Genomic DNA, 25,473 nt, shown 5'->3' with positions numbered 1-25,473 from the left:
GGCCCAGTTATCTGCGTTCTTTTACAGCAAATATTCCTGAAATACCATTCAGTGTGTGTGTCTCTCCTGCCTTCACTCAACTTTGGGCCAGAGTGTATCCCTATTAACATTGCCTTGAAAGCTCTGGAAACAGTTCGCAGTGCTCCTCTGTGGTCCCCTCTCTGGTTTTTATTATGTCTCATTTGAACTTCTAGCAAGTCCTTATTTTTCTGAGGTTGTGGGAGCGGGGCAAGAGAAAGGGCGCTAAACTTGGCTGGGGCCGGGGGGAATATTCAGAAGAGTATCCTCGATTGGATCCTAAAGATCCTAAAGCAGTCATTGACCAACTTGGCTGCTCCTTAATCACTCTGGGAGAGATTTTTCAAACGCCCTAAATTATCCCCAGGTGGAAAACTAAAGAGATAAATTTCTCATTCGTCTTCTTACTGTGAAAAAGTTCGGTCCTCAGCGCAGGACCACTGCCCCGAGGGGACCTGGAGTCCTTACACCCTTCACCGCCCGCCGGCACCACAAGGCTCCAGAAAGTCGGCGCGCGCGGCGACGCTACACTCGCGGCGGGGGCGGAGCCTCGGCGGGGGCGGAGCCCGCTGGGGCGGGGCCTCAGTGGGCGGAGCCTAGGGCCCTGCCCCCGAACGCCGCTGGGCGCGCGGGGCGGGCACTGACGTCACTCCCGGCCGGCCGCGGCACATGGGCGGCCGGCTGCGCTGGGCCGGGCGCTGCGCTGGGCCGGGCGCTGCGGGGCCGCCGGCGCGGGGGGCAGCGGCCGCGGCGCGGGAGGGGCGGGGCGGGGCGCGCGGCCTCGCGCTCGCGCTCGCGCCGGGGCGGTGCGGGCTCTCCGCCTTCTGCAGCGCTCTGCATGTTTTTCCTTTCTTTTTCGCAATTTTGAGCGTTGTGCATGACGAGAGGTTCGAGGCAGGTGAGAGCATCCCGCCCGCCGCGGAGGAGCCCGCGGGCACTCGGCGCGCTCCCCGGGGGTCGTCTGCGCTGGGAGCCCGAAAGTTCTTTTGGTTTTGTGTTTTTATGCAGATGTATTTAAAAAGACATAAGTAATTTTTTTTTTTTTCCTTCTCTTGTCTCCACCGCCTTGAAAGCTAATACTTTTGGCAAAGGACGGAGGAAAAAGCTCAGCAACATTTTGGGGGGAGGTTGGAGTTTTTGGTTTTTTTTTTTTTATTTAAGAAAAAAAAAATTGAGTGCATCGCGATGGAGAAAATGTCCCGACCGCTTCCCCTGAACCCCACCTTTATCCCGCCTCCCTACGGCGTGCTCAGGTCCTTGCTGGAGAACCCGCTGAAGCTCCCCCTTCATCACGAAGACGGTGAGCGCTGCCCTGCTGGCTGCCCCTCTGGGGGCCCCCCTCCCGGGCCGGCACCCCCGGAGCATCCCCCGCTCCCCCACTCCCGGCACCCCGGCCCCGCTTGAATGAAATTGAGGCACTCACCTATCGCCCCACCCCTCCTCCCCCCCAAAAGGGAGGGGACGTTTCTGTCGAGGGGACATTCCGGGTTGCTAGTTGAGCGCCGGGGCCCCGGCCGGGCCTTGCGGGTCCTCTCGGGCGGCGCAGGTGGGAGACAGAAGTTGACAGGTCGGCGTCCCCGAGGTCGAGGTGCACCCACACGCGGAGCGAAAGCACCGGGGCGAGGGGCGCCCCGCTCGCCGGGGAGTGAACCCCAGGGCCGGGCTCCAAGCGGACGGGGGCTTGAGTCAGGGGTCGCACCGCGGAGCCGGAGTATTTGCGATAGTGCTGATCACAGCTCTTAGTTTTAGCGTTTGGAGCTCCCGAGGCGACAGCGGAGACGCGCGTTGTCCCGGGCTGGGTGCTTCAGACCGGGAGATAGGGGCTGGGGTGGGCTGGAGGAGTGGTCCCTGGGCGGGGTGCCGCACCCCCCCCCACGCGGCCCCCTTCGCCGCGCACTTTCCTGGTAGGAGGGGAGAGCGGGGCAGGCTCAAGTGTAACCGCACCGGAGCCTCCTTTGGCCTGAACCCTTTCTGGGTAAGTCCCAAACCTTCCCCGGGCAACCCTGGCTGGGGCAGGCCCGGAGAGGTCCTGCGTGGAGGCGCCGGATCCAGTTGGTGCCGCCAGGGATTTGTCATTTGGGCTGGCGGGTTTCCTGCCATAGGTATCCCAGGAGCAAATGTGAACTGTGAGGTGAGCCCTGCGGCTCAAGAATGTAAAGTCTTAAAAGATCCTTTGGCTGCAAGCAGCTGGGGCATATTCGCATTTTTCTTTCCTAGGACAACCTGTTGCATTGCAAGAGCCGAGGGGTTTGGTTCCCAGTCTGCAGAACAGAGCTTCCCTCTTAAATCCCCTTTAAGGAGGGGCACTTGGGAGGAAGGTGCTGCCTGCAGTCTTTTGCATCTGTGGGAGTTTTGAAGTCAGATTCTTGGGAGATGAGACTGTAGAGGATTAGAAGGGATGGCATGGAGGCTGTAGAAGCCAAATTCCTTAATCACAGATTTCACCCGCACTTGAGGACTAGTAGACTTGTCCAAATCCAGAGCGCTGGTTAAAGACCTAATGGGGTGAGGGATACTTGCAGGTAGAAAATAGCTGTACATCTCCGTCATAGGTTCTCAGAGGAACCACCTTTTCTGGTAACTGTGCTTTTGACAGGTTCCATACATGTATAATTTTTGAATTCGATCATACCTAAGTGTTTGGGGAAGAGGAGGAAGAAAACACTTTTGTATTTTAAACCACACCAAAACAAGAAACTTCTTTTGTAAAATACAGTGTACCCCAGTGGCTTTAAAAGCAAACACATGTGGGCTAGGAAGTTCTCAGCTTTCCTCTCTGCAATGTGATACATTGGTTAAGCTCCCATAGGCCTCAGAGCCTCCGTTTCTTCATTGTGAATGGAAGTTGTCACTATTTGCAAGTTTATTATGAGATTTTTTGGGGGAGAAACATATAAAAGAACCAGGTATGTTAGTAGGTGCTCAATACAGGGTATCAAAGAAGGGCAGAGAGTCCCTGCTTTACCAAAATTAGCATTACTAATGCACTGGCTTTCTAAATCTGAATGACCTCATATTGTCACTGTAATGAATTTCCTGGAAGATAAATCATGCCTAGTTATTGGCTGTTTTCTTAAAAAATCACAGCAGTTGTATGTAATTGCAGGTGTTATTTTCCCACTGTAGTTTTAAATTATTGTCTCCTTAAATAATGCACTGAGGGCTGTGCCGTGTTGTTTATATCCTAGACCAGTCTCTAGCCCTGTCCCGAGGACTAGTGCTTTCTTTCCAAAGTAAATAGGAAGATGTCGAAAAACAGGCAGAGATCCATGTCCTGCCTGAACTTTTAACTCTAGATCCACAAGAAACAGCAGCCAGAGAACAGCCCCGGTATGTGTGGAAAGTAGTTTTGTAGCAGAAGCCAAGGAGGAGTGATTAAAAAAAAAAAAGTGAGACTTTTTCACTGTCTTTTTTAAACTCCAGTATTTTCCCTTGTTTTGCAGCATATAGTAAGGATAAAGACAAGGAAAAGAAGCTGGATGATGAGAGTAATAGCCCGACGGTCCCCCAGTCAGCATTCTTGGGGCCCACCTTATGGGACAAAACCCTTCCCTATGACGGAGATACCTTCCAGTTGGAATACATGGACCTGGAGGAGTTTTTGTCGGAAAATGGCATTCCCCCCAGCCCGTCTCAGCATGACCACAGCCCCCACCCTCCGGGGCTGCAGCCGACCTCCTCAGCGGCCCCTTCCGTCATGGACCTCAGCAGTCGGGCCTCCGCACCCATTCACCCTGGCATCCCACCCCCAAACTGTGTGCAGAGCCCCATGCGACCAGGTAAACTCCCAGATGGTTCTGCCTTCCCGTGGGGAGGAGGGGAGCAAAGGGGGAGGACAGAGCTGACATGAACGTCTTGATCCTCCGGGGTGCATCTGAAAAGGGGAGCCTTGGATTTCAGCCACGGTAGTGGTTGTCCCATTTCAGCGAGCGCATCACCCAGAGAGTCTGCTAAAGGCTGACTCTATGGAACCTACTCCCAGAAATTCTGACCTTTCAGGTCTGGCTGAGGCCTGGAATATGCATTTTTATCCAGCCCCAGTGGGGATTCTAATGCAGCTGATCCAAGGACTGCAGTATGAGGAAAGCCAACCTGTGGTTAATGATTCAGATAATTTAGGCCCCTGTCTCAACTCCTGTCTTTTCCTCCTTCCCCAAGTACTCAGATAAAAGGACCTTGCTGAATGATTTGGGTGGACTATCTGTATAATGCTGTGGTTTACCTGTATTCATTGTTTTTTTCGGCCTGAAGGGGAGCAAGATGTGAGAGAGGGGTGGGGAGCAGGTATCTTTTTCATCCATTTCATCTTGTGTTGTCAGTTGAGAAACTGAGTCTTAAAGTAGTTTTCACCTTAAGCATGACTTAGCCTTCTTCAGCATCAGATCCTGTCTTTCTCTTCACTATTCCTACCAAATTGTTCTTTTTTTTCTTTTCACTTTCATCTGTTCACCACACGTAATCCACTTTTATCAAAACCTACAAGGCTGGCTTTAAATGGTGTTGAAATATTGCACAAAAACGTTACCTGAAATGACCGGTACTTCAAAACCCACCCACAAACGCTCAGATGTAAACACAAGTGAGGGCGCTCTGTCTCCGTGCCTTTAGCCCCCTGTCGTACAAAACACACAGGAAGAAAAGCCGTTTCATGTGCACAGGTAACCGGGAACAAAGATGCAGGGGATAAATTGTCGGGAAGGTCACCGAGCCAGGGGCCTTAGCTGCGGGGAGGCCAGAAAGCAGGACAGTGGGAGACTTGCGCCGGAGATCATTCCCGAATCTGTGTCCTCGGCTCCTGTAGAATTTCTGTGGCACACAGAGCGAGATGAAAATGAAAGGAAGCGGTGCGGAGGAGGAAGAGAATGCCTCTGCCTCGAAATGTTAGTATTGGAGTTAAAGCTCTCCCATTGAGTCTCTCTGTGCAGCCCCTTCTTCGAAACCCACTTTGAATTATAGCTTCCAGGGTGCTGCCTGGAACAGCATGAAATCTTAGCCCCTGCTCCCCACCGGGGGCCACAGAAGCTTATGGAGACACTCCTTTCATGTGAGCCTGACCCCCTGTTACTTAGGACATACAGGGGCGTTCTCCCAGCAACAGACTACAGAATAAATAATCGTCAGAGCAAGAAGAGAGTCAGGAGGAAGGGCACAGAGGCCCGGTGAGAAGGCTTAGCTGTCCCTCTGTCATCTGCTCACAGCAGTGGGACTTTACAAAGTGCTGCAGCCTTTCTGGGCCTCGGTTTCCCTTTTGTGCTGGAGGGTATCATTTCTGTTCGATTGGGTCATTGTGAAAATTAGAGATAATGTGTCTAAGAGGTCAGATGACTAGCGCTAGATATTTCTTAATGAGAGCAGTTATGATCATTATTCTGTTCGTGTCAGCTTCCATCATTTCTTCCAATGCTTGTCTTCTGAAATACCTTCATAGAGTAACTAGGTACAGTGTATAACCCAATGTTATGTAGAGAAATGTTAGGAGATTTTGACCAATAGTTTTTGGCTTGCAGTGTTCTAAGCCTAACACTTGCACTCAGTTGACAAGTTATTTCTCAGTCCTCTGTTCATGTATAGGATGTGTGTCATGTCAGAAATACTGCATTTTTCCCCCAAAAGGCATGCTGATTGTCGGGTCCCCACCCTCAGGTTCCTACTGAAAAATCAAGAATTGGGATTTTGGAGCTTGAAAGTCATTTGAATCAATATTGATCAATGACTTTCAGAAACTTGTGATGCCGTCCTCAAACTTGCAGTCCATAATAAAGGACTCCTGCTTTCGGTTGGCTGTCATTTTGTTAGGTTGTGGAGTTAAAGATGCTTGGATCAAAGGGTGCCCTGGGACCTAGAAATAAGTTCTTCACTTACATGCCTTTTCTCATAATGGAAGCACACTTCATAAATAATACTCTTCAGTTCATTTAAACTCAATGATATTCCTGACAACAAATGGAAAATAAGTTAGAGCTCTTCTTGAAATACCCAGGGCAGATAAAATAACACTGCTGTTCTTACAGAGGTGATAATGCAAGGTGAATTCTAGGGAATGTGGAACTGATGGATGGTATATCACAGGCTAACCTGAAAAAGGAGAAAGTCCTTCCTGATTCTGTGTAATCACAGTGGTGACCCGAATAGAAATACCAAGTAAACCTTGAGGAAAACAAATCCTGAGAAGGGAAGAGCACAGAGGTGGCAGTGAACGTTCTGGGAACTACAGCATCTCAGTCTGGAGCACGATTTCTCAGCTTTGGCACTCTTACGTTTCAGGTCAGTCTTTGCTGTAAGGGCTGCCCTGTGCTTTGTGGGGTGTTTAAGGGCATCCCTGCCCTCTCTTCCGTAGAAGCCAGTAAATCCTCCCCACCCCAACCTGTGTGACCAGTAAAAATGTCTCGGTTACTGCCAAATGTCCCCAGAGGGCAAAATCACCCCCTCCCTCTCCCCACCCCAACCCCGCCCCAGAACTACTGATCTCAACTTGCGATTTGAACGGCCACATCTGGGCTTAATTCAGGATCCTGTCACACACACGGATGCTTTATACCTCCTGTAATGCGTTATGGCAAAACTTTTGAAGCAGTCAGGAGACCTTAAGTTGCCAAGAAGAAATATAACATTAATAAGAGCATAGTTATCCACTTTTAGTTAATAAAACTAAGACATCAGGCTAATCAGGAGATAATTGCAAAGCAATTTTGTTAAACATTTGTTTTCTACTCTCTGCTCAGCATGCATCTTTTGAGTTATACTTGGTAGCATTGTACCATTAGTGTTACCTGTGTGGCTGAAGGGAAGTGAAAGAGATGACAAATTATGCATTTCTAGGTTTACCCCAAGTGTGTCTTGGAATGACAAGGTGAGTGTTCCTGTGAATTCTCTTACTGTTTACCCTGACTGCCCTCCAAGCCCTCTCCTATTTTATACACCCATCATTATTCCTCTGTTTACCTGTCTGTTCAAAGAATGAGTTAAATATCTGAATACAGTTTTCCTTGAAGAAATAACCCAGGGATCCGCTGAAGCCTCCTCTAGCAGTGGGGGTTATTGCTATGCTTTCTGGGCTGACATCTTAATCAGGAGCAGTGGTGGTTCCCGGATGCTGTAGGCATCGGCAGGGGCTTCTCAGGCATTTGAGGTGCAGCTTCCTGGATATTCCTGAGCCCACAGGGATGGCAGGAGTTGTCCTGAGCACTTCAATGTTTGCATGTCAGATGCTATCAGAGGCGGTGCCGGGAGTGCTTTCCTGGAGGTATGTGCTGCATTCTGGAAAAAAGAAGAATCAGTTTGCCCTGAGAATTGAGTGATTGCTTTAAGGACAGCAGTCCCTTTAGGGAAAGTCATCTATAGCAGACAAAGGCAGAGTTATTTTTAAATCACATGCTTGTAAAGCCAGAATTGAAATTGTTTCCTCTGGTGGTTTTTCTTTGAATAGCTTGGAGGTGTCCTACCACCATTAAACCCATATTCAGCTGAGAATTACGAAGCCTCTCTTTCCAGTTCTGAGAACGATCTGGGTTGTGGTGAAGGCTGGTTATGGAGTAAAGTGAGAACCCTTCTGTGTGGGGGTGTGTGTGGAAAGAAGAGGGTGGGGGGGTCGGGGAGACCCCACTGGAGCTTGGCAGGATGGAATCAGCGTTGTGTGTGCTCTGTTCTCCTCTTGTAATGAGGTTTTGATGTGGAAGGGAAGTGCCATGGGATCCGAATCGTGATGCCGGGGAGTTCTGTGCTGGGGGCTCTGAGATTACGAGGGGTCCTGCTGAAGCAACAGAGTTCTTTGGGCTTTTCTGACGCTGTGAGACGAAGCTTCGATTTCTCCCTGCCCTTAAGGGTGTGCAGTTCATGTACCTTCCCGTCCCGCGTGCTGGTCACGTCTGCGGGTTGGGAGCGCTCTGAGGTGAGGTGCACTGTGCCCCGCGCGTCTTGGGAGTACTTTCCATTCATCAGGATCAAGGAGGCCTTAAGGGGAGAGCGTCAGCTTTGTCCTCGAAGTGGGCAGACTTTTTTTGGTTTCAGTTTCTTGTACGAGTTCATCTTCTCCACCACACCCTGCAGAGGACAGGCTTGCCCTGCTCTCTTGGCTTTGCCGTCTATAACGTTCCCAGGACTGCACATCTTCTGGCAAGAGGTGTTTCTGGATAGGGGTGCACAGTGAGGGTGACGAGGTGCTTAAGAGCATCAGCTCTGGGCCCAGGGACTTGTGTTCACAACCTGGACGTATGCTGGCGTGCTGTGTAACTTTGGGTCCACTTCCTGACCTCTTTAAGGCTTGGTTTTCCCAGCGGGAGATGGACACTGGACATAGTCCCCCTCCCATGGGGTGTTAGCGGGCTGTGTGACACACGCCTCCGCAAGCTGGGAGCTGAAGGGATGTCATGGCTTGCCAGCAGGGAAAGGAACGGCCTGTTCCCAACCCCAGTCTTCAGTGAGGGATTTGTTTCATCCAGCACCCTTCCCACTGCAAAACTAGGACGTGCGGTGTTTTGTGGTCCCCCCACAGCGGGCCCTATACCCTGGAGGCTGCCTGACTTTTTGGCCTCATTCTGGATTAGAACAAGCCACTTCCCTGATGTTACCCCAGCAGTTTCTGGGTTCTCACCTCATGTCCTCCAGTGTAGACACAGCTGCTTGCCAGGTGCCCAGCCCCCAGCTCCCTCCCGCGTGAGCCCCGACCCTGGCTGCCTGCCCAAGCGCTCTGTGTGCCCCAGGCACGTGGCTGTGCCCCGCGGAGCTCGCCCAGCCCTGGGTGGCGAGCTGGCCGCCTGCCACCCTCCCGCCCCCACCCTCGCTTCCCTTCCCAGGCACGCCACTGCGAGCGCAGTGAGCCATCGTAATCCTGACCCTGGCACGAGAAGGCCGAGCTCCGGAGGACCGTTCCCATGCCAGGGAAGCCTGCTCTGCCCCACATCCTAGCCAGACCCCAAGTGCCCAGCTGCCCAGAGGCGCTGTCTTCTCTGTGCCGCTGTGGTGGGCAGGCTTCCTGCAGGCCGGCTCCTGCCAAGGAGCTTGGCAGAGGCTTTTCAGTTCAGCCCGGTGTCTACCAGATGAGAAAAATAGCAGTGTAAAGACAGAACTAGGTAGAGCAGAACAGGGTGGGGGAGGTGGGAAGGAGGGGGCCGCGATAACATCCTGGTGCGGAGAGCCAGAGGGTGACAGACAACAGTGATTTATTGGGTTTCGCAGAAGCCTCCCCGCCAACCATTGCTAATCACTTGTACCCAGGAATCATTTTTTATGTCTCAGCAGTGAAGATGGAGGGAAGCAAAAGGGTGGCAGGGGAAGCATTAAGACGGAAAAAGCTTTGGAAGAGAATAAATGAGAGAGGGACGGGGAGGTGCAGGGCCTGCATTTGGTTCTATAATGGGGAGGGCCGAGAATATTGGTGCCAGGTCATATCCCACTTTATTATACTGTTTGGTGTTCCCCCAGCATGTGTCTTAACCTGAAACCACTCAAACACTGTTTTGGAATAAACTGGAACGTGCTTCCAACCTAGGTGCTTGCTGGCTCATGTTCAGATGTCCATCAGGGTGATCTGTGTTTGATACGCAGGTCATCCAAGCAGTGTGTCACTCTTGTAGGGCACAGGATCCCACAAAAACACACACCTGGTGTAAATCCCGTCCCTGCCACACTCACCCATGCTCTTGGACACATCCTTTAAATGGTGTGAGCGTTGCATTTCCCATCTGGAACTTCGGAGAAATCCCTGGACCTGCCTCCTAAGCTGTTGAAGGATTGCTGGAGGATACTTGGCACAGTGATGAGCCCACAGCAAGGGCCCAGTCACAGCTGCTCTGAGGGCTTCCTCATTCCCGTCTGGTCTCATCTCTCATAGGAGGACCTCATCTCTCGTTGGGTTCCTGGGGAGTCTCCACACTTCTCCCTTCCTGGCCAGTTAAGGCCTCTGGAGTTGGCGTTTCTCCTTTGCTTCTCTGCTGAGTCTTGCTCACCCGCTTCTTCACCTCTGAGTTTTAATTAACCTTGGATCGCTAACTGTAGCCTTTATTCAGTCCTCCTTGCTCATGAGATTAAAAAATCAGACAAGCAAAATGTAGCCCAAAGAAGTTCTTGAGTAGAGGATTTCTCCATGACATATATGGCTAGTAAATCAATCAGTCAATCAGTTGATGTTACTATTGTGAATTTTTACTAATAGGCAAGAATCCCACTTGAAGGAAATACAGTGAACTCAGGGGTAAAGAAACCATACAGGCATGTTAGGGCGCTAGGAAAGGAGGAAAGTCTAGTCCATCCTTCTGCTTACCAGCAGGACTTTCCAAAAGCATTCCAGAATAATTCCTCCTCCCCCAGAGGTCCTTTAATGGAGAAATCTTGACTCTTTGCACACATTTATCTTCTTATCTGCAAAGTAACACCTTTGTTGGGTTGATGCGAGGTTTCTGATGTCCGTGAAAGCCAGCGTGGCACCTCCCATAGTAAGCAACCCTGACCCGATCAGCCCCATCACTTTCCTCTTGTCAACAGTGGGAAGACGAGGAGGCAACAGAGGAAGCCGTCAGAGCTGGGGGCGCGTGGGTGATCCCCAGCAATAGCATCAGCTGTGGATTTGTGCTTCCTCCTGGGGAAGACAGACAAGGGTATGATCGAGCTGCTTGTCTCAAGGAGATGGGAGTTCAGCAGGGAAGATGGAGCATTTAGGTAAAACCATGAGTGACGGAACAAGCTAGCATGTTCCAGGCCAAAGGATGAGTCCATGGAGGCCTCCCGTATCTACTGAAAGAGGAGGGTGGAAGAGTCAGCCCAAAAATGAGTAATAAAACCTCTGAAAATTAATGCGGGGGCAGTGCCAAAGTCAGTCAGGGCTGCCAGGTCTCAGGGAAGCAGCCGCTGCCTGGGGCGGGAGGGCCTGGGGGTGGTGCTTCTTGGGGAGTCAGGCCTTCCTGGGTCTTGTGCGTGATGGAGGAGCCGGGATGGACAGCAGCAGTGGTGTGGTGGAGCGTGGAGGCGGGAACGCCCGTGGGTGTCCAGGGAGCAGGGTGTCGATCCAGTTCGGCTGGTGCAGAAAACTCACACGAAGGAGGCAGGAGCATGAGTCTGCAGAGGCAGGTGCCAGCCAGGCTGGCAGCTTCATGAACGCCAGGCTCCTGAGCTTGAACTTGGTCCAGGAGGCAGTGGGGAGCCATTGAAGGTTTCTGAGCAGGGAAGCGGCATGTGGATGTTTCCGCTTGGGTTCAAGGTTGGATTTGAAACATTTTTAGATACTTCACAACAGTTTCCTCTGGCAAACCGGGACTTCCTTATTTTTGTTGTTTGGAAAATAAACACTCTTCCTTGAACATCAAACAGCTTTTCAAAACACAATGTTCTAATGATCTAGAGAAAGTGATTCAAAAACACAGGGTTTAAGTTTCACTTATAAAGCCCATAATTTTGATGATTGGGGGAAACCCTCTTTGGCAAGAAAAGAGTTTGAGGGATGTGAATGGTTCAGAATTTAGAAGTCCAAAAGCAGACCTGATCTCACAGAAGCAGACAAACCCAATCTATTAACATTCATGACTTTAAAATGTCTCTATATTATAAAACTTACTGGGTTTGCAAACAAGTATGTTAAACCTCTTTCTATGAGTGTAGGTTTTTGTTTGTGCCTTTGTGTGTGTGTGTATATGTGATTGTGAGAGAGGGAGGGAAGGACCCAGTGATACAAATAGTACTTGATTATAAGGATTACCTGCAGCAGTAATATCAGGCTAAAACACTTAGGCGAGCGTTTGGCCAGCTTAGTAATTTTACTCCTGAGAGACAAAGGAATCCTTGTTGCAGTTGTGTATTCTTGAGTCCTGACCTTGTGTTTGTGGCTCCCTTCTTCCCTGAAGACCGGAATTAATTGCATGTCATGCAGAGATCGGGTGGTTGGGGGTTGGGTGGGGGTTGTGCTGAATTGCTGCTGGAGGAAAAGGAATTTGTGGGAGCAGACAGGCTCTGAGGGAGGGAAGGGGGCTGCTGAACAGCACCTGCATGAAGTAGCTCGCTCAGGTACCCCTGAAGTGTTCTCTGAGATCAAGCTAAGATTACAGAAAGCAGGAGGAGTTGCCATAACCCAAATCAGTTCACTTAAGGGAAAAAAAAAAAAAAAAAACGCAGTGAATGTGTGCAATTTCACCTCCAGCTATGTACAGTAGACAATTGCAGGAGTGTTGGCAGAATCAAGCATCTGTTGGGGAAAAACTATACAGTACTTGTTTCTGTTAAATTGGCTTCTGGTGGATACACACTCCATGACTTACTATGAAAATTCCAAAAATGTTTTCCTTCCTTTCTGACTTTAACAAGTATTGTCACTGTCTCAAGTTCCTAGCCATCCAGCTCATAATGGGAATCCAGTCTCATTGTCTGTCCTGAAAAATGGCAGTTCCATTGTCAGACAGATCTCCTAAAAGTTTTGTTTTTAGAAGTTTAATCTAGGGTTTTTTTTTTTTTTTTCCATTAATGATTTTTGGAAGAATGCTTTGGAATTTGGGGTCTTGTAATAAGAGACGGCTTGTGGCTAATTAAGCCCCTTTCTGTCTCAAATCTTGCCCGGGAGACCCTAGATTCCTAAAAACAATGAGCGCATGCTGCTGCAGAAAGATGCTCCAGGGAGCTGCAACACTAAATCATCTGTGACAAAATGTTCTCTTAGACAGTGGGATTGCATAAATGGCTCAGCAGAAATAAGCGCCTTGGCAGAAGCTTCTTGAGTGGGAAACAGCAGTGCTTTCTTCTGTAACTGGCTCTGGGTAACAGTCTGCTGGGAGGTCCTTGCTGGGGAACCCACGCATGGGCCGTGGAGTAGAGAAGGAAAGCTTCCCTGCCGCTCTGTAAGTGTTTTCGCACTTAATGGAAAGAGTTAAGTGAGACTGGCCATTCAGGCCCAGTAAATGCCTCCTGAATTGAATGGCAGAGTGAAGGTTTGTTTGGCGAGGGATGCCACCAGGCCCTGGCCAATGGGAATCAAGGCTGTAAACCAGATGAACAAGATCATCTAGATAGGCAGTAATCAGATTACCCAGAACAGATACTTCAATACCCCAAGACAGGAAGAGTTATTCTAAGGAGAGTGGCAAAGAGTCAAACTCTGTCTGCCTAAAGGATTGATCAGAAGACTTAGTTCACTTTAGAATGGATTTATTGTGCTATGGGTTTAGTTAGAATCACGGAAGGAGATTATGGAGGCTTTTACTAGAGAGAACTTTTAAAATAGGATGGAGATCTCATATCCAGTTCGAATATGCCAAATGCCACTGAAAGATTTATGGAAGAAAGAGTAAATAATATAAAATGTAAAGACAGAAATAAAGCCTTGATAGAGTTTCTGAGGATAGGAAAAGGAAAATTTGTAGAACTGACTTCATAGGAATTTGGTAGAATTCATTTCATCATGATTGATTTCTTTTTATTAATATGCTTTCCAGGGGAGTTGTGGGTTTTTTCCCCTCATAGAATCTAAAGTATGTTTATTTCAAATGACCAGTAACACCTGAATGATTTTTTAAATGATATTTATATTCAGGTCAAAAATATGTTTAGCATTGTAAATGAAGTTAACCCAGACATATCAGGTCTCCTAGTGATATTTAGTTACTGGATTCCTTAGACGTTTAAAGGTAAAAGATGCGAAGTTTCAGTATTACAAAAATTAAGTGTAAAGAAGCAATTTGAGTTTACTTACATTCTACTTATTTCTCTTTTTATCCTCAAGCTTACTTGGCAGTAACATTGCATTGATTCACATTTTGTGATCATTTGATCTTGCATCGATCAAACTTAAATCTGGATCTTTGTGTTCTTTGTAAAGATATTACCAAACAAATTAATTATGCAAATAGAATTTTAGAAGGCACATTGAACTTATTTGAGTACTAAACAGGCTTTAAAGGCCTTCTCTGTGTCTATACATCCGCGTTCTTAACCACAGCATGTATCAGCAAGGAGTAAAGGAATTTCTCTCATCCAGCTGCGTCAGTACTTCAGGTTAGTGTGACCAGCAAGCTGTGGCAGTTTGTCTGTCTGCCCTCCCCCACCTTGTCCCCATCTACTAAAGTTTCATCTTTGTAAGCTTACATTTTCACATAAGTGCATGGAACCAAACGAGCATTTTTGTTCATTTTCATCCCATCAGAGAGGATGTTGTGCAAGAGTGGTGTTTTCCCCGAGGATTTTCCTCATGAACTCATCACCTGCTGGAGCAGACTCCTCTCCTTCTTCCCTTCCCCTCACTGGTGGGCAGCACAGTGTGGTTATAATTCCTGTCTTGGTTTAGATCTTCGAGCCAAGATGGACCCGCTCTCTAACTCTTCTGCCTTTGTTTTCTCCTCTGTAAGTGGGGATGGCGAACACCCGCTTGAGCTTCAGCGGATTCCTGGAGGAGTAAACGAGATGCTCTGTGGAAAAAGTGGTCAGTCTGAATGGTAGCCATCGCCACTTTCATTTGCTCTACAATGACGGGTTTTCTCTTTTCCTACTTCCATCGTCATCTGTGGACACTTACGTGGGAACGGGTTTTGTGCTGCAGCAATCATGGCCAGCAGTGATTGCTGTAGCCATGCTCTCTGCCTCTTGTATGGAGAAAAGGGTGATGGAGAGGCCGAGCTGGGAGCGTCCTCTGTACTGACCTCAGTGAGCAGATATCCAGCCCCCGCACCCCGACAACCCTGTTTGTGGTTCTGTAACAGTACATGCTGTCTTTCTCAGGCAGCAGTGTCTTCCGTCTCCACCCTCCTTGCCATCCTCTGACTCTGTGCCTGGAAGACCCAGAGAGACTAACGGGGGAAATGGGACAATTCATTTCTCTTCGTGCTCTCAAGCTTTTCCAGTGTGTTACAGGGTTGGGGACTGGGCTTCTTCTTTCTCCTTTCTGGTGACACCTTTGGGTCATGGACTGGAAGACTGGCCGTGGCCCTGCTGTGGGCAGCGGGGTGTGGAGCAGAGTGAGACCGTGGGCTTCCATGGTAAAAATCCCCAGCTTTCTGCTCCCCTGGTGCACATCTCGCAAACATTTTCTTAACCCTCCCTTCAAGATAAAAACATGGCAGAGGATGCCTCCAGAGAGGGCAGATAGAGCCTTCTGTCAGAGTAGAATGGAAACCAAGGAAACAGAAGTAAATGATTTGGAAGAAATGTGTGAAAATAGTTTTTACACAAAGGGGTGAACTAGAAGTCAATTAACTTAAGACTCGGGATTGACCTGTTATGACCGTCTTTCAGCCAGATTAGAGATCTGGCCCTCTTGGCGTGGGTCTTCATACAGTACAGAGGGCACTGTACACATCGGTGTGGCAGGATAAGCCTTTTCAAGGCACAACAGTCCTGTCTTAAGGATGGTGAAGTACATCAGCATCAACCTAGGCAAGACTTCCCTCTTGGGAGGGGAGTTTGATTTCAGGGAAAGCTCCCTCAGCCTGATTTCACATCCAGTCACACACCTCTGAGCTTTTATAAAAGACTAGACACCATGCTCCTAAGTTTGAATGAACTAAACGCTATGACATCATGGCTGTACTCATTATGTGTTCAGGCCAGGATGGTGCTGAGCATTTAGTGTAAGGGTCGTAGGAAATCAAGTCACGTTAGAAATGAAATTGGTTTCTGGAATTTACTCTGCTCCCAGGAGCATTGACTCTTGTGGATCCATTGCCAAAGCACGTTTTCTCTTTTCTTCATCCGTCTTTCCATTCTGATTACAAGCTGCTTAAAAATAAATGTAGGCCTATCTCAGTAGCCCAAAACCATGGAGATCAGGATTAAATAATTTTAAGGCAGAAATAACAAGCTTTGATTAAGACGTTCAGAAAAACACGGTCCTAATAGCATCTGCACATTCCTTTTGGATCCTTCAGACACTAAACTAAGCGGGAGCCCGAGAAGCCGTGACACCCTGGGCAGATCACTTAAACTCTGAGCCCTGTTTTCGCGTCTGGAACATTGCAGTCTTATTTCATAGGAATGCTGTGAGGGTTGAGTGACATTAAATGGGCTAATTGGTGAACAGATCTGGAGAGTTGTCCCTCAGTGTTAACTCAGAGTGAGAATCTAGTATTAAAGCGCCACTTTGAGGCTCACTGTTAGATTTCTGAGTTGCTAGGCTGAGTCTTTGCAAGCCTCCTGATGTGTCTTTAGATACACTAACAGATCTAATGTCTGGTTTTAGCTGTGCCAAGACCACCCTCTCTTGGTTTATCAGCCTCTCTTGGTTTCACCTCTTCATTTGTAAGATGGGAGTAATCTATGTTTTTCTAACTTACAAATAAATATAAGATAGCCAATTAGAAAACTGACCAAATTAAACTCAAATCAAAGTGTAAGTTCTGCGAGTGTTATTGTTTCCCTTGGGTTTTAAGTGGCAAAGGGGAAAATACATAGCAATAATTGCAGGGCAGGCCATTTACAAAACACTGAGTTTGGAATCAGCTAATCTAGGTTCTGGCTTCCCAGGGGGTGCTCGTGGTAAAGAAGCCACTTGCCAATGCAGGAGACATAAGAGACACAGGTTCAGTCCCTGAGTTGGGTAGATCCCCTGGAGAAGGACACGGCGGCCCACTCCAGTATTCTTGCCTGGAGAACCCCACGGACAGAGGAGCCTGGCAGGCTGCAGTCCATGGGGTTGCAGAGAGTCAGACATGACTGAGCGAGTTTGCACACACACTCGCAATCCAGGCTCCAGGCCTGGTCTGCACCGATGGGTGGTGTGTCTCTGGACAGGTCACTGAATCTCTGAAGGCCTCAGTTTTCTTATCTATCAAACACAGGTGCTATTTTAAGCTCCATGACCCTGAATTATAAGGTTATTATGAACTAAAAGACTAATATTCAACTTTTGTTGCAAAAAATGTAAATTTTCTTGGGGTGATGGTACCACTCCTAAGCTGGTCAGTAGATTGAGAGTCTGATGTTCTGCCACTCATAAAGGATGACAGCATTCAAAAAGTAAAACTGAAAAGCAAAAGATATTTGACACCATTTGGGGTGGGTGGGGGGAAGGCAGCAGCATTAAAGCTCTTTACTACCTAAAACTCGGTCTTCATCCCGTTCTGAATGGGAACTACTGACTTCTCTCTGGTGTTCAGCATTCCAGAATAACCCTGAAAGCAAGTTTTCTGGCTGAAATCACTGCTCCAAGGGTTAGAGTTTTTTTTTTTTTTAAGTGGTGTTTTATTAGCCAGAGAAATAATTTTTAAAAAAGAGAAGCAGGAAAACCCCAAGGCCCACAGCTAGCTCTGATGGAACTTCTCTGGAGGGCTGCGGCCCGTTGTGCCCTGGCCTGCCCCTCTGGGTGGCCGGGTTTTTGTGTGAAGGAACTTCCCATGCAAGCCGGTTTCTCCCCAGCCATTTTTGATGGATTAGGAGGTACCTGGAATGTCTTGAAAGACTGAAACTTGGTCTGGGCTCAGTGGAAAGAGCTCTGTGATGGATTAGGGATGTCTGATGGATTAGGAGGTGCCTGGAATGTCTTGAAAGACTGAAACTTGGTCTGGGGTCAGTGGAAAGAGCTCTGTGATGGATTAGGGATGTCTGCTCTGAGCGGAGGTAGGACCTTGTTTGTGCCGGGTCTTTGCTGTCCCGACTGGGCGGGGTGGGAGGATCCTTTGGGACTTGTCCTTTCAGTGGGAAGAAGGTCAAGGACTTCCGCCACTGCTGTTCCTGGTGTCCTGGGAAAGTGCTTATCCAAGTCCCTGGCAGGTACTGTTCAGCTCTCAGCAGGAGTCTTCCTCCGGTTAGTGTCGCAGGATGGAAGAAGGGAAATCTGTTGATTCTGTACCATGGTCACAGGACCGGTGTTGAGGGTGGAAGGAAGCTGTCATTCCAGCGGTCACCATCAGATTCTCGTGGAAACTTCAGCACGCAGACCAGGGCACTCGCCTTCCCGCAGGGCAGCTGTGCACCGCGGAGCCCTGCAGACTGTGGCGGCGGAAACCCAGCCCTCGGAAGGACCGGGAGGCTGGGCCCTCGGGACACTGCACACTGTGATTCTTGACGTTTAAAACAGAAGTTCTGTTACCTGAAAGAGCATTGGAGAATTTACCAACCTGTATAGGTTTGAGGATGACCCTCAGGTATCCATGTTAGCAATTCTGAAGTTGACTTCTCTTCCCCTTCAGAATGTGCTGGATGTTTTTGTACTCTTGATATGCTTTCCTAGCGATGTTTAAACTCTTCAGATTTTCCTTTTTGTAAAGCACACTCAGGGGGAGAGTAGAGTGGTTTTTGCAGCTCCCCCAGTGTGGTTCCCCCAGCCAAATGTCTTGGAGACCTCCTAACTTCCTAACTTTAAATCCATCAGCCACACTGTGCGTGCTTGTGTGTGCTAAGTCACTTCAGTTGTGTCCGACTCTTTGTGACCCTATGTAGCCCACCAGGCTCCTCTGTCTATGGGATTCTCCAGGCAAGAATACTGGAGTGGGTGGCCATGTCCTCCTCCAAGGGACTTTCCCTACCCAGGGATCAAACCTGCATCTCTTGTGTTTGCTGCATTGGCAGGCAGGTTCTTTACCACTAGCGCCACCTGGGACCACAGGCTCGACCACACTAAAGGATTAATAATAACTGCAACTTATTGAGCACTTACTGAGCACTCCCAGGAGCCAGGGTCGCTGTGTAACAAGGGTCAGTTGCAGGAGTGAATGGGGCCGCGCGTGAAGTGGGCTCGAGGTTGAACATTGTCTTTTGAGAAGTGACAGGTTCACTGAACGTGGACCTGACTTCCTCTGCTACTGTGGTTTCCTGCCGTTTCCAGTGCCTGCACTTGGGCTGTGCCTACGATTAACTTTCAATTATCCTGAGGCCGATAAACCAGTTTGCAGATTAACCAAGGTGAAGGCTCACCTGGGCTTGGGAGGTACTCATCAATTCAGCTGCCCCACAATTAGCTGGTTCTGGTTGACTGCATACCCCGTGGTCCAGGAGCCTGAGGGCTGGGCTGCTGCAGGGGAGGAGAGCTAAGTGCCAGTGTCTTCTGGGACCTTCCATCCCTTTCCATCAGAGGAGCCCACAAGCCTGGCAAGTCCTGCAACCTCCAGCACATCCCCTGAGACGTTCGGAAACTCCTGGGGCCCCAGGGCTCTGCCTGTGCCCCCAGTACCTTCCAAGTTGGGGAGATCAAGTTAGCTAGAGGGCACAGTTCCTTTGACAGTCCTGGAGAGGAAGTGATCTACGGTGTTGAAAGAGACTCAGCAAGCAGGGGCCCTAATTCCCCCTTTCCTCCCCGTGAATCCCCCACCCATGGTGCCCCCAAACGTGGGTTTGCAGGCTTGAGTCCGTGGGCAGTGGCTACCTCCTGTGGTCAAAGGAGGCTGAGGCCACAGTGGCAGTGAGGCAGGAGTGGCCCACAAAAGCGAGGCGTGTGCCAGCCTGGAGCATACACAGTCTAACCCCGAAGCCAACCTCCTGCCACCCTGGGAGGGATCTCAGTTGTGGGGGAGGAGCCTCGAGTCCAGGGTAAACTCCACATCTTGAGAAAGTGCCCATGAACTTTGGTCTCTGGCCCGTCAAGGAAGAGCAAGCCTTTGCTCAGGACATGCTCGCTGTGCCTCCGTGGATTATCTGATGTTTAAGCAGCTTTCGCGCAGGCGCCTGGCACGACCTTTCACCTCTGACTCGGGGCTCATCCCACACCTGCCCGGCCTGGCCGCCCTGGGCGGTGCAGTCGAGGTTGCCGACCGCTGCAGCCCTCCTCAGCCTGGCCGTGGGTTTCCTCGGGTCCTTCCCTTTGGCTCACGTTTTCCCAGGGCTGCCTGTGTGTACAGTCTAGATATCACATTTTATTAACACAAAGAAATCTGCTCTGGCTGCCTGGCTCTTGCAGTCACATGGAGAGAAATGTGCTCCTTCACTTCGCCAGCCCGCAGCTCTGTGCAGAATCCAGCCGCGGGCTGGGCACCGCGCCAAGCTTACATTTCACTTTGGAACACACTTTCGCATCACTCCTTGGCAGAACATCCACGGCGGCGTCTATTTGGGGAGTGAGTTAGAGAAGTGTTATTTCCCTCTTATGAGTGTCGAGAGATAGGACCTTTAAAGCATGTTTGACTGGTCCCCGTCCCTGACGTCTTAAGGGGGCCCAGGGTAATGCGGGGACCCAGCGAAGCATGGCAGCGGCGGGCGGGAGAGGCCTCCTCCAGGTTCCCCTGTTTCCTAAGTCAGTAAACATAGCCAGGACTGCCTGGGACAGAGAAACTCAGGCCAAGGTAATAACATCAAAACCAAAGTCCTGGAACTCTTGAGTAAACTAGTGACCCTCCCAGATAAAACAACTTTGTTGTCCAAATCTTCCTTTCCAAAGATCTAAGACTTTTCAAATGCTGGTCCAAGGCCAGCCATTGAAAGAAAGAGCTTCAGCAAGCCTCCTGGAATGGCAAACACTGTTAAAATAAACAAACGAACCTCTTCCATTCAGTTTTCCCTTACTGGTCTATTTTTATTTCTGCCCCCCCCACCTTGGTACTTAACATTTTGTAATCCCCTCCCTTCTGCACCTCTGCTCCCATCCTCACCTCACTTTTCTCTGGGACTGAGCTCATTGTTTCGCCTTCAGTAACACAAATATCTAATTTCAAAAAGAGGAATTGGGGGAAAGGGGTGGTGTAACCTCCTCTTTTTGGTGTTGGCTCATACACCATTCTTACAGGTGGATACCTAAGCCTGACTTGGGTTTGAAAAGAACTTTGGTTCTGGAATTTTAAACCCCGATTAGGAAAGATCAGAATGGTCAGAACACAGAGATTCATTGGAATCATACTTACCTCTCTTTTCTCAATGAAATTGACCCCTCTTGAAACAAACAAAAAATTGAAAATAAACTCTTTTTTTCCACATTGTGCCAGCCCATACATCCTTTGGGGATTTCTCAAGTGCCAAGTCTTATTCTGATCCTAGTGTTGACTGCCTTGGAATGTTGCTTTTGCTGTCAGTCCCATCTAGCCAAACAGCAACTAATAAAGATTTAAGAAACTTTTTCATCCACAAGATGCATACGGCAGCTGCTGCTTCATAGAACAGAATGCCACGGATCCCCTCCCCCCATGAGAAGGGTGCCCAGAATCTTGGGGACCAGGATGCAGGCTCTCCTGCCAGGCATCTGGACAAGTTTCTCCTTACTCTGCAGAAGGGAGGGGGCAGAAACCCATGCCACCTGTCTCCAAAACCTGAAGGTAATTAGCTTTAAAAATAATGCCAAGTTCTCATGGTGATGGTAGAGGCCTCAGCACAGTGGGGGGTGGAAAGAGGGCTACTTCACAGAGTAAAACTGTTGCAATCACATTAGTCATTTCAGGTGAGGTCAGACAAGGTTATTGGAGAGATGAAAGTTGCCCTGCAGTTTCAAAGAGATCTCCTGAAAGCATTGAGAAATGGTTGAAGTTCAGAATCTTTGTTCTCCTTCCCCTTATAAGCAAGACAGGTTTTTTTTTTAGGGTTTTTTTTTTGTCTCTTTTTCCTTTTGGATGGGCAGAAGCTCTGGTGGACGACGGGGATGGTCTGATCTGCAGTCTGGCGGGTGTGTTGTGTGGGTCACCTGCTTTCTACGTTGGCCACGGTGAGTGTGTAAGCTCTTGGCTCGCTGCCATCTGCCACCCAGCAAGATGGCACCTCGAGGTGGCTACCCTCTGCCCTTGCTTGGGGGAGGGTTCAGGGAATGTAACTTGATGATATAATTAACTGATGTAATGCACACTGCTTTTCTTACTGCTTTGAATGGCAGGACACTTGCCACTCAGAATTGACTGTGTTGGGACTTTGAAAATCAGTAGATTAAGTGGCTGGGCCTGGGTTTGACCTAGTCTCGTGCCAATGTGGGTACTTCCGTCCCATGAGAGTTTTGCATAAAACAGGTGGTGGTGTGTTGAACCCCATGTTCCCCAGAGCACTTGTGTGGACTGTACCCCTGCTCGTGGGTGTCCAAGAGACAGGGATTGGGCGTTTCTCTCAGGCACCAAAGCCCATGCTTTGCCCCATGGTTGGTGTACGTGCTTCCCCAGTCAGCATTTGTTGAGTGAGTGAGACCGCAAAGACGTTACTTTCACCATAAATGGTTTTCCAGGAGCACTTGTGCTCACTTCAATATCTTCGGCAGAATTTGGTTCAAAATGGCAAGTCTGTATGGAAGGTCCGGGGGATGTGATGAGCTCCTTTAGGGCAGCGCTGAGTCAGGGTGGTCTTGGAGGAGGGGCCGTGCGTACAGACCCTGGTGGACGGTGATGGGGTCAGGGCTGACCTCAGGGCTCCAGTGAGCTGCTCTTTGGGCTGTTTTCTGATAGGTTGTTGAATAGCCAAGGATGAGAGATTACAAACAAAGGTGGGTACTCACTCAGCCCTGACTTTCCATGCCAAGTGGCAAGCCAGCAACTCCAGACTGTTCCGTGTCCCCAGATCACCTGTAAGAGTTGTGAAACTCATTTAACAGGTACTTAATCGGAGTTTTAACTGGGCAAGTAAGAAGTCCCATGTTGGGTTGGGGGAAGGGAGGAATGGAGAGGAATCCCAGTTTTTTGAAAAACACCAACTTATAGTTCTTCAGTTAGCAGATGCAGAGGCCTCTCCAGTGACACGTTAGGATGTAACTCCCCTGAGCATAGGGTTTGTTGGTTTGAGGAAGGCTGCTCTGTCCTCACCAGCCAGTGGCTGGGGCCTCTGAGATAGACAGGGCCCTGCTGGAAGGAGAGGGGCTTCGGGGGCCGACCCTGTGCTGAGGATGGCCTGGGGGCCGGAGCTGCCCTTCTGGCCTCCTGTCCTCTGCCATGGCAGGTCAAGAATTAGATTGGGTTTTGGCTGGATCTGTGATGTCCTCAACAGTCTCTGAGCAGAGTTCATTCTAAGCCCCCTGCCCGCTGTGTGCCCACACCAGAAAACGCAGTGTGAAGCTTCTGGAGGCCCCTGGAGGTGTGGGACCCTCCCCCACGTGCTGCTGCTGTTCAGTCTGCTGTGTCTCAGTTTAGTAGAATGTTGGGGAAAAGAACCTCCCTCCTACTAGGGTGAGGTCGCAGAGGCCTCTGGAGAAAACAGAGCAGAAAATTATTCAAACAACTGCGGCATTTGAAAAATCATTTTGAGAAAGGTTTAAAATATTTTTTAAAAACTGCATAGCAAGCACCCTTCCATTATCCAGGGTGAATTAACATCTTGGCATATTTACCATGTATGTTCATATATAAATGTATGTATTGGTTTATGAACTTAAAATGTTACAGATCAAGTTGTGATTTGGGGGGAACTTTTAAAAAAGAGCCATGTATAAACTCATAAGGCGGAACATTAATAATTCCGAATCTGCTTTCTCGGGTGCAAATCTGTCCTGGCCCTTTGGGTCCGCCGTATTAATAAATAAGCCTGGCTTGAGTCTGGTTAGGAAGGCCAGGCTGGCTCATAGGAACACGGCGTTCCGCTCGGTTAGCCTTTGTCAGAGGGGGGCAGGCGGCTCGTTGGCACAGAGTCCTGGGTGTCTGCCTTTGGAATGTGAGGGGAGTATCCCTTCACTTCAGGGGAGACTGCACCAGGGCCATCTTCCCTTGGTGCGGAAGAAAAACAGACAAACGCACAGAGCAGACGTTCAGAGAAGAGCGTGGTACAACCCAAAGCTGCATGGTGAGCTGTGATGCCCGCTCACCCCAGGGCACCCAGCGTCACAGGGGAGGCCCGTTAGGTGAGGCAGCCGGACCGGTCACCCTCGTGCCTTCTTTCTTGACAGCTGAAATCCTGAGAGTCAGGCAGTCTGCAGTGTGCACCAGTTTTTCTCTGAACACAGAGCTTCCTTCAAACAGATGGGTAAAAAGGAACAGTGTGATTAACAGCTAATCCTTCTCTAGTATTTACTGTAGCCTGGGCTACAAGCTAGACTGAGTGGTTTTACATGTACAATTAAAACTCAAAGCAAGCCCTGGGCGCTGCTATTATTGGTACTAGGTAGGTACTATTATTATGCTCCTTGCACAGAGGAGAAAACCAAGGGCCGGAGAAGGAGCAGACAGCCGACGGAGTCCGGTCAGTGGGCAGCCGGGCTGGCTGCGGCACCTGTGTGCAGGCCCACCCTCCTGTTTCCCCGCAGGAGATGCTTGCCTTCATGGAAGGTGGAGAACTCCCGGGACCTCGGAACCCCCGTGTGGATGGCATGACAGTGTCAGGCATCCTGGGGACCTGGGTGTGGAGGGGATGCCAGCGAAAGGACCCCCAAACCAGGCCATGCATGTGTCTGTGGCTGCACTGAGATCACACCGCCCCGGCCTGGGGAGGCCAGCTGTCAGAGCGCAGGCTTCCCTTTCAAATCATAGCGGATGTGACTTAAAAATGGATTCTGTGCTTTGGTACGGCTCTCAAAGCCACAGAGCCTTCCAGTCCGATCTTAAAAGTGAACCTCAGTGAAGTGGTAAACACAGCCATCCCGGAAGAGTCAGGGACACTCTAGAGGCTTGGCAGCACGCAGTGCCTCTGTGCCGAGCTCGTGGCGCGGTCTGCGGAGGGCGGAGGGCAGGGGCGGGCCCCCAGGGCCCAGGCTGTGCTGATCTGCCCGGTGCAGCAGGGAGGCCTGTGGGGCCCGAGAACACCAGTCCTCCGTGCTGAGATTTCCTTCCTCAGCCCTCCCGAGCGGCTGGCACGGAGAACCACGCACGGCCATGTGGACTTGCCGGGCGGCAGCTCTGTGCTGCGCCATCCGCGGGTGGGTGAAGGGAGTGCGCACCTTCACGTGCTTTTCAGAGACATGCTTACCGAGAGCTCCTTGCAGACTCAAAACGTGGGGAACGGGTGTTCACAGAGTCAGGTAGGTGAGGAGGCTCAGGGCGTGGAGCCGGCATTTGGTAAATATTAGTTCCCTTCCCCTTCCTGTGTGTGAGGCAAGTTGTACAAGTGAAGCATCAGCAGTTCAGATGCAAAAATAGAGCTCCATGTGAGGATGTGGCCTCTTTTCCCTGCGTGTGGACCAGATGTCAGGCTGCCTGGTGAGGACTCCAGGAATGTGACAGCTTCCTTCTTCGGGGCTTCACTGCTTCTCCCCATATGGAGGAGCCTCCCTCTCGATGCACTTCTTGGATCTGAAAAACAAGAATGAAAAAGAGGATGGTATAAAAGTCTCAGGAATGAACTTTCTGTATTCTCCTTCTTAAAAAAAGCATTTGCACATGTGTTCTTTGGCTCTTACCTTCAGGTTTGATACCTGGTCACCACATCATTATCCCTGTTACTTAACATGATAAAAATTAATGGAGGATCACAGCAAATGAACCTTTGTTTTCAGTGCATTTATCCTTTTCCTTACCTGACATTTACTGAGGGCCAGCTGTCAGGCTTTGAACTAGATGTTGGGAATTCAGAGATCAGGAGGATGTTATCTCTTGAACTTGAGAAGTTTATGAACTACAAAGAGATAGATAAATAAATGTGACTAAAGTGTATGGGTCTTCTCTGGCAGTCCAGCGATTAAGGTGCTACACTTCCACTTCCCTGCTGGTTCAGATGGTAAAGAATCTGCCTGCAATG

The 25,473-nt window shown here is 49.5% G+C and overlaps 1 protein-coding gene across 1 annotated transcript in view; it reads left to right on the top strand.

The window, feature by feature from the left end:
• The first annotated feature begins 749 nt into the window (after nt 1-749).
• HLF (HLF transcription factor, PAR bZIP family member) overlaps nt 750-25,473 on the top strand; it is a 54,311-nt gene continuing 29,587 nt past the window's right edge. Inside the window, exons 1-2 of the mRNA XM_005905891.2 lie at nt 750-1,318; nt 3,462-3,797. Of these exons, the coding sequence (XP_005905953.1) occupies nt 1,204-1,318; nt 3,462-3,797 (451 nt within the window). The 5' untranslated portion in view covers nt 750-1,203. The remainder of the gene's footprint in view (nt 1,319-3,461; nt 3,798-25,473) is intronic.

This window comes from Bos mutus, chromosome 19 (assembly GCF_027580195.1).
Source record: "Bos mutus isolate GX-2022 chromosome 19, NWIPB_WYAK_1.1, whole genome shotgun sequence".
NCBI classification, from domain to species: Eukaryota; Metazoa; Chordata; class Mammalia; order Artiodactyla; family Bovidae; genus Bos; species Bos mutus.
Note: the sequence above shows the minus strand (reverse complement) of the source record. Positions and strands in the feature narration are given on the sequence as shown.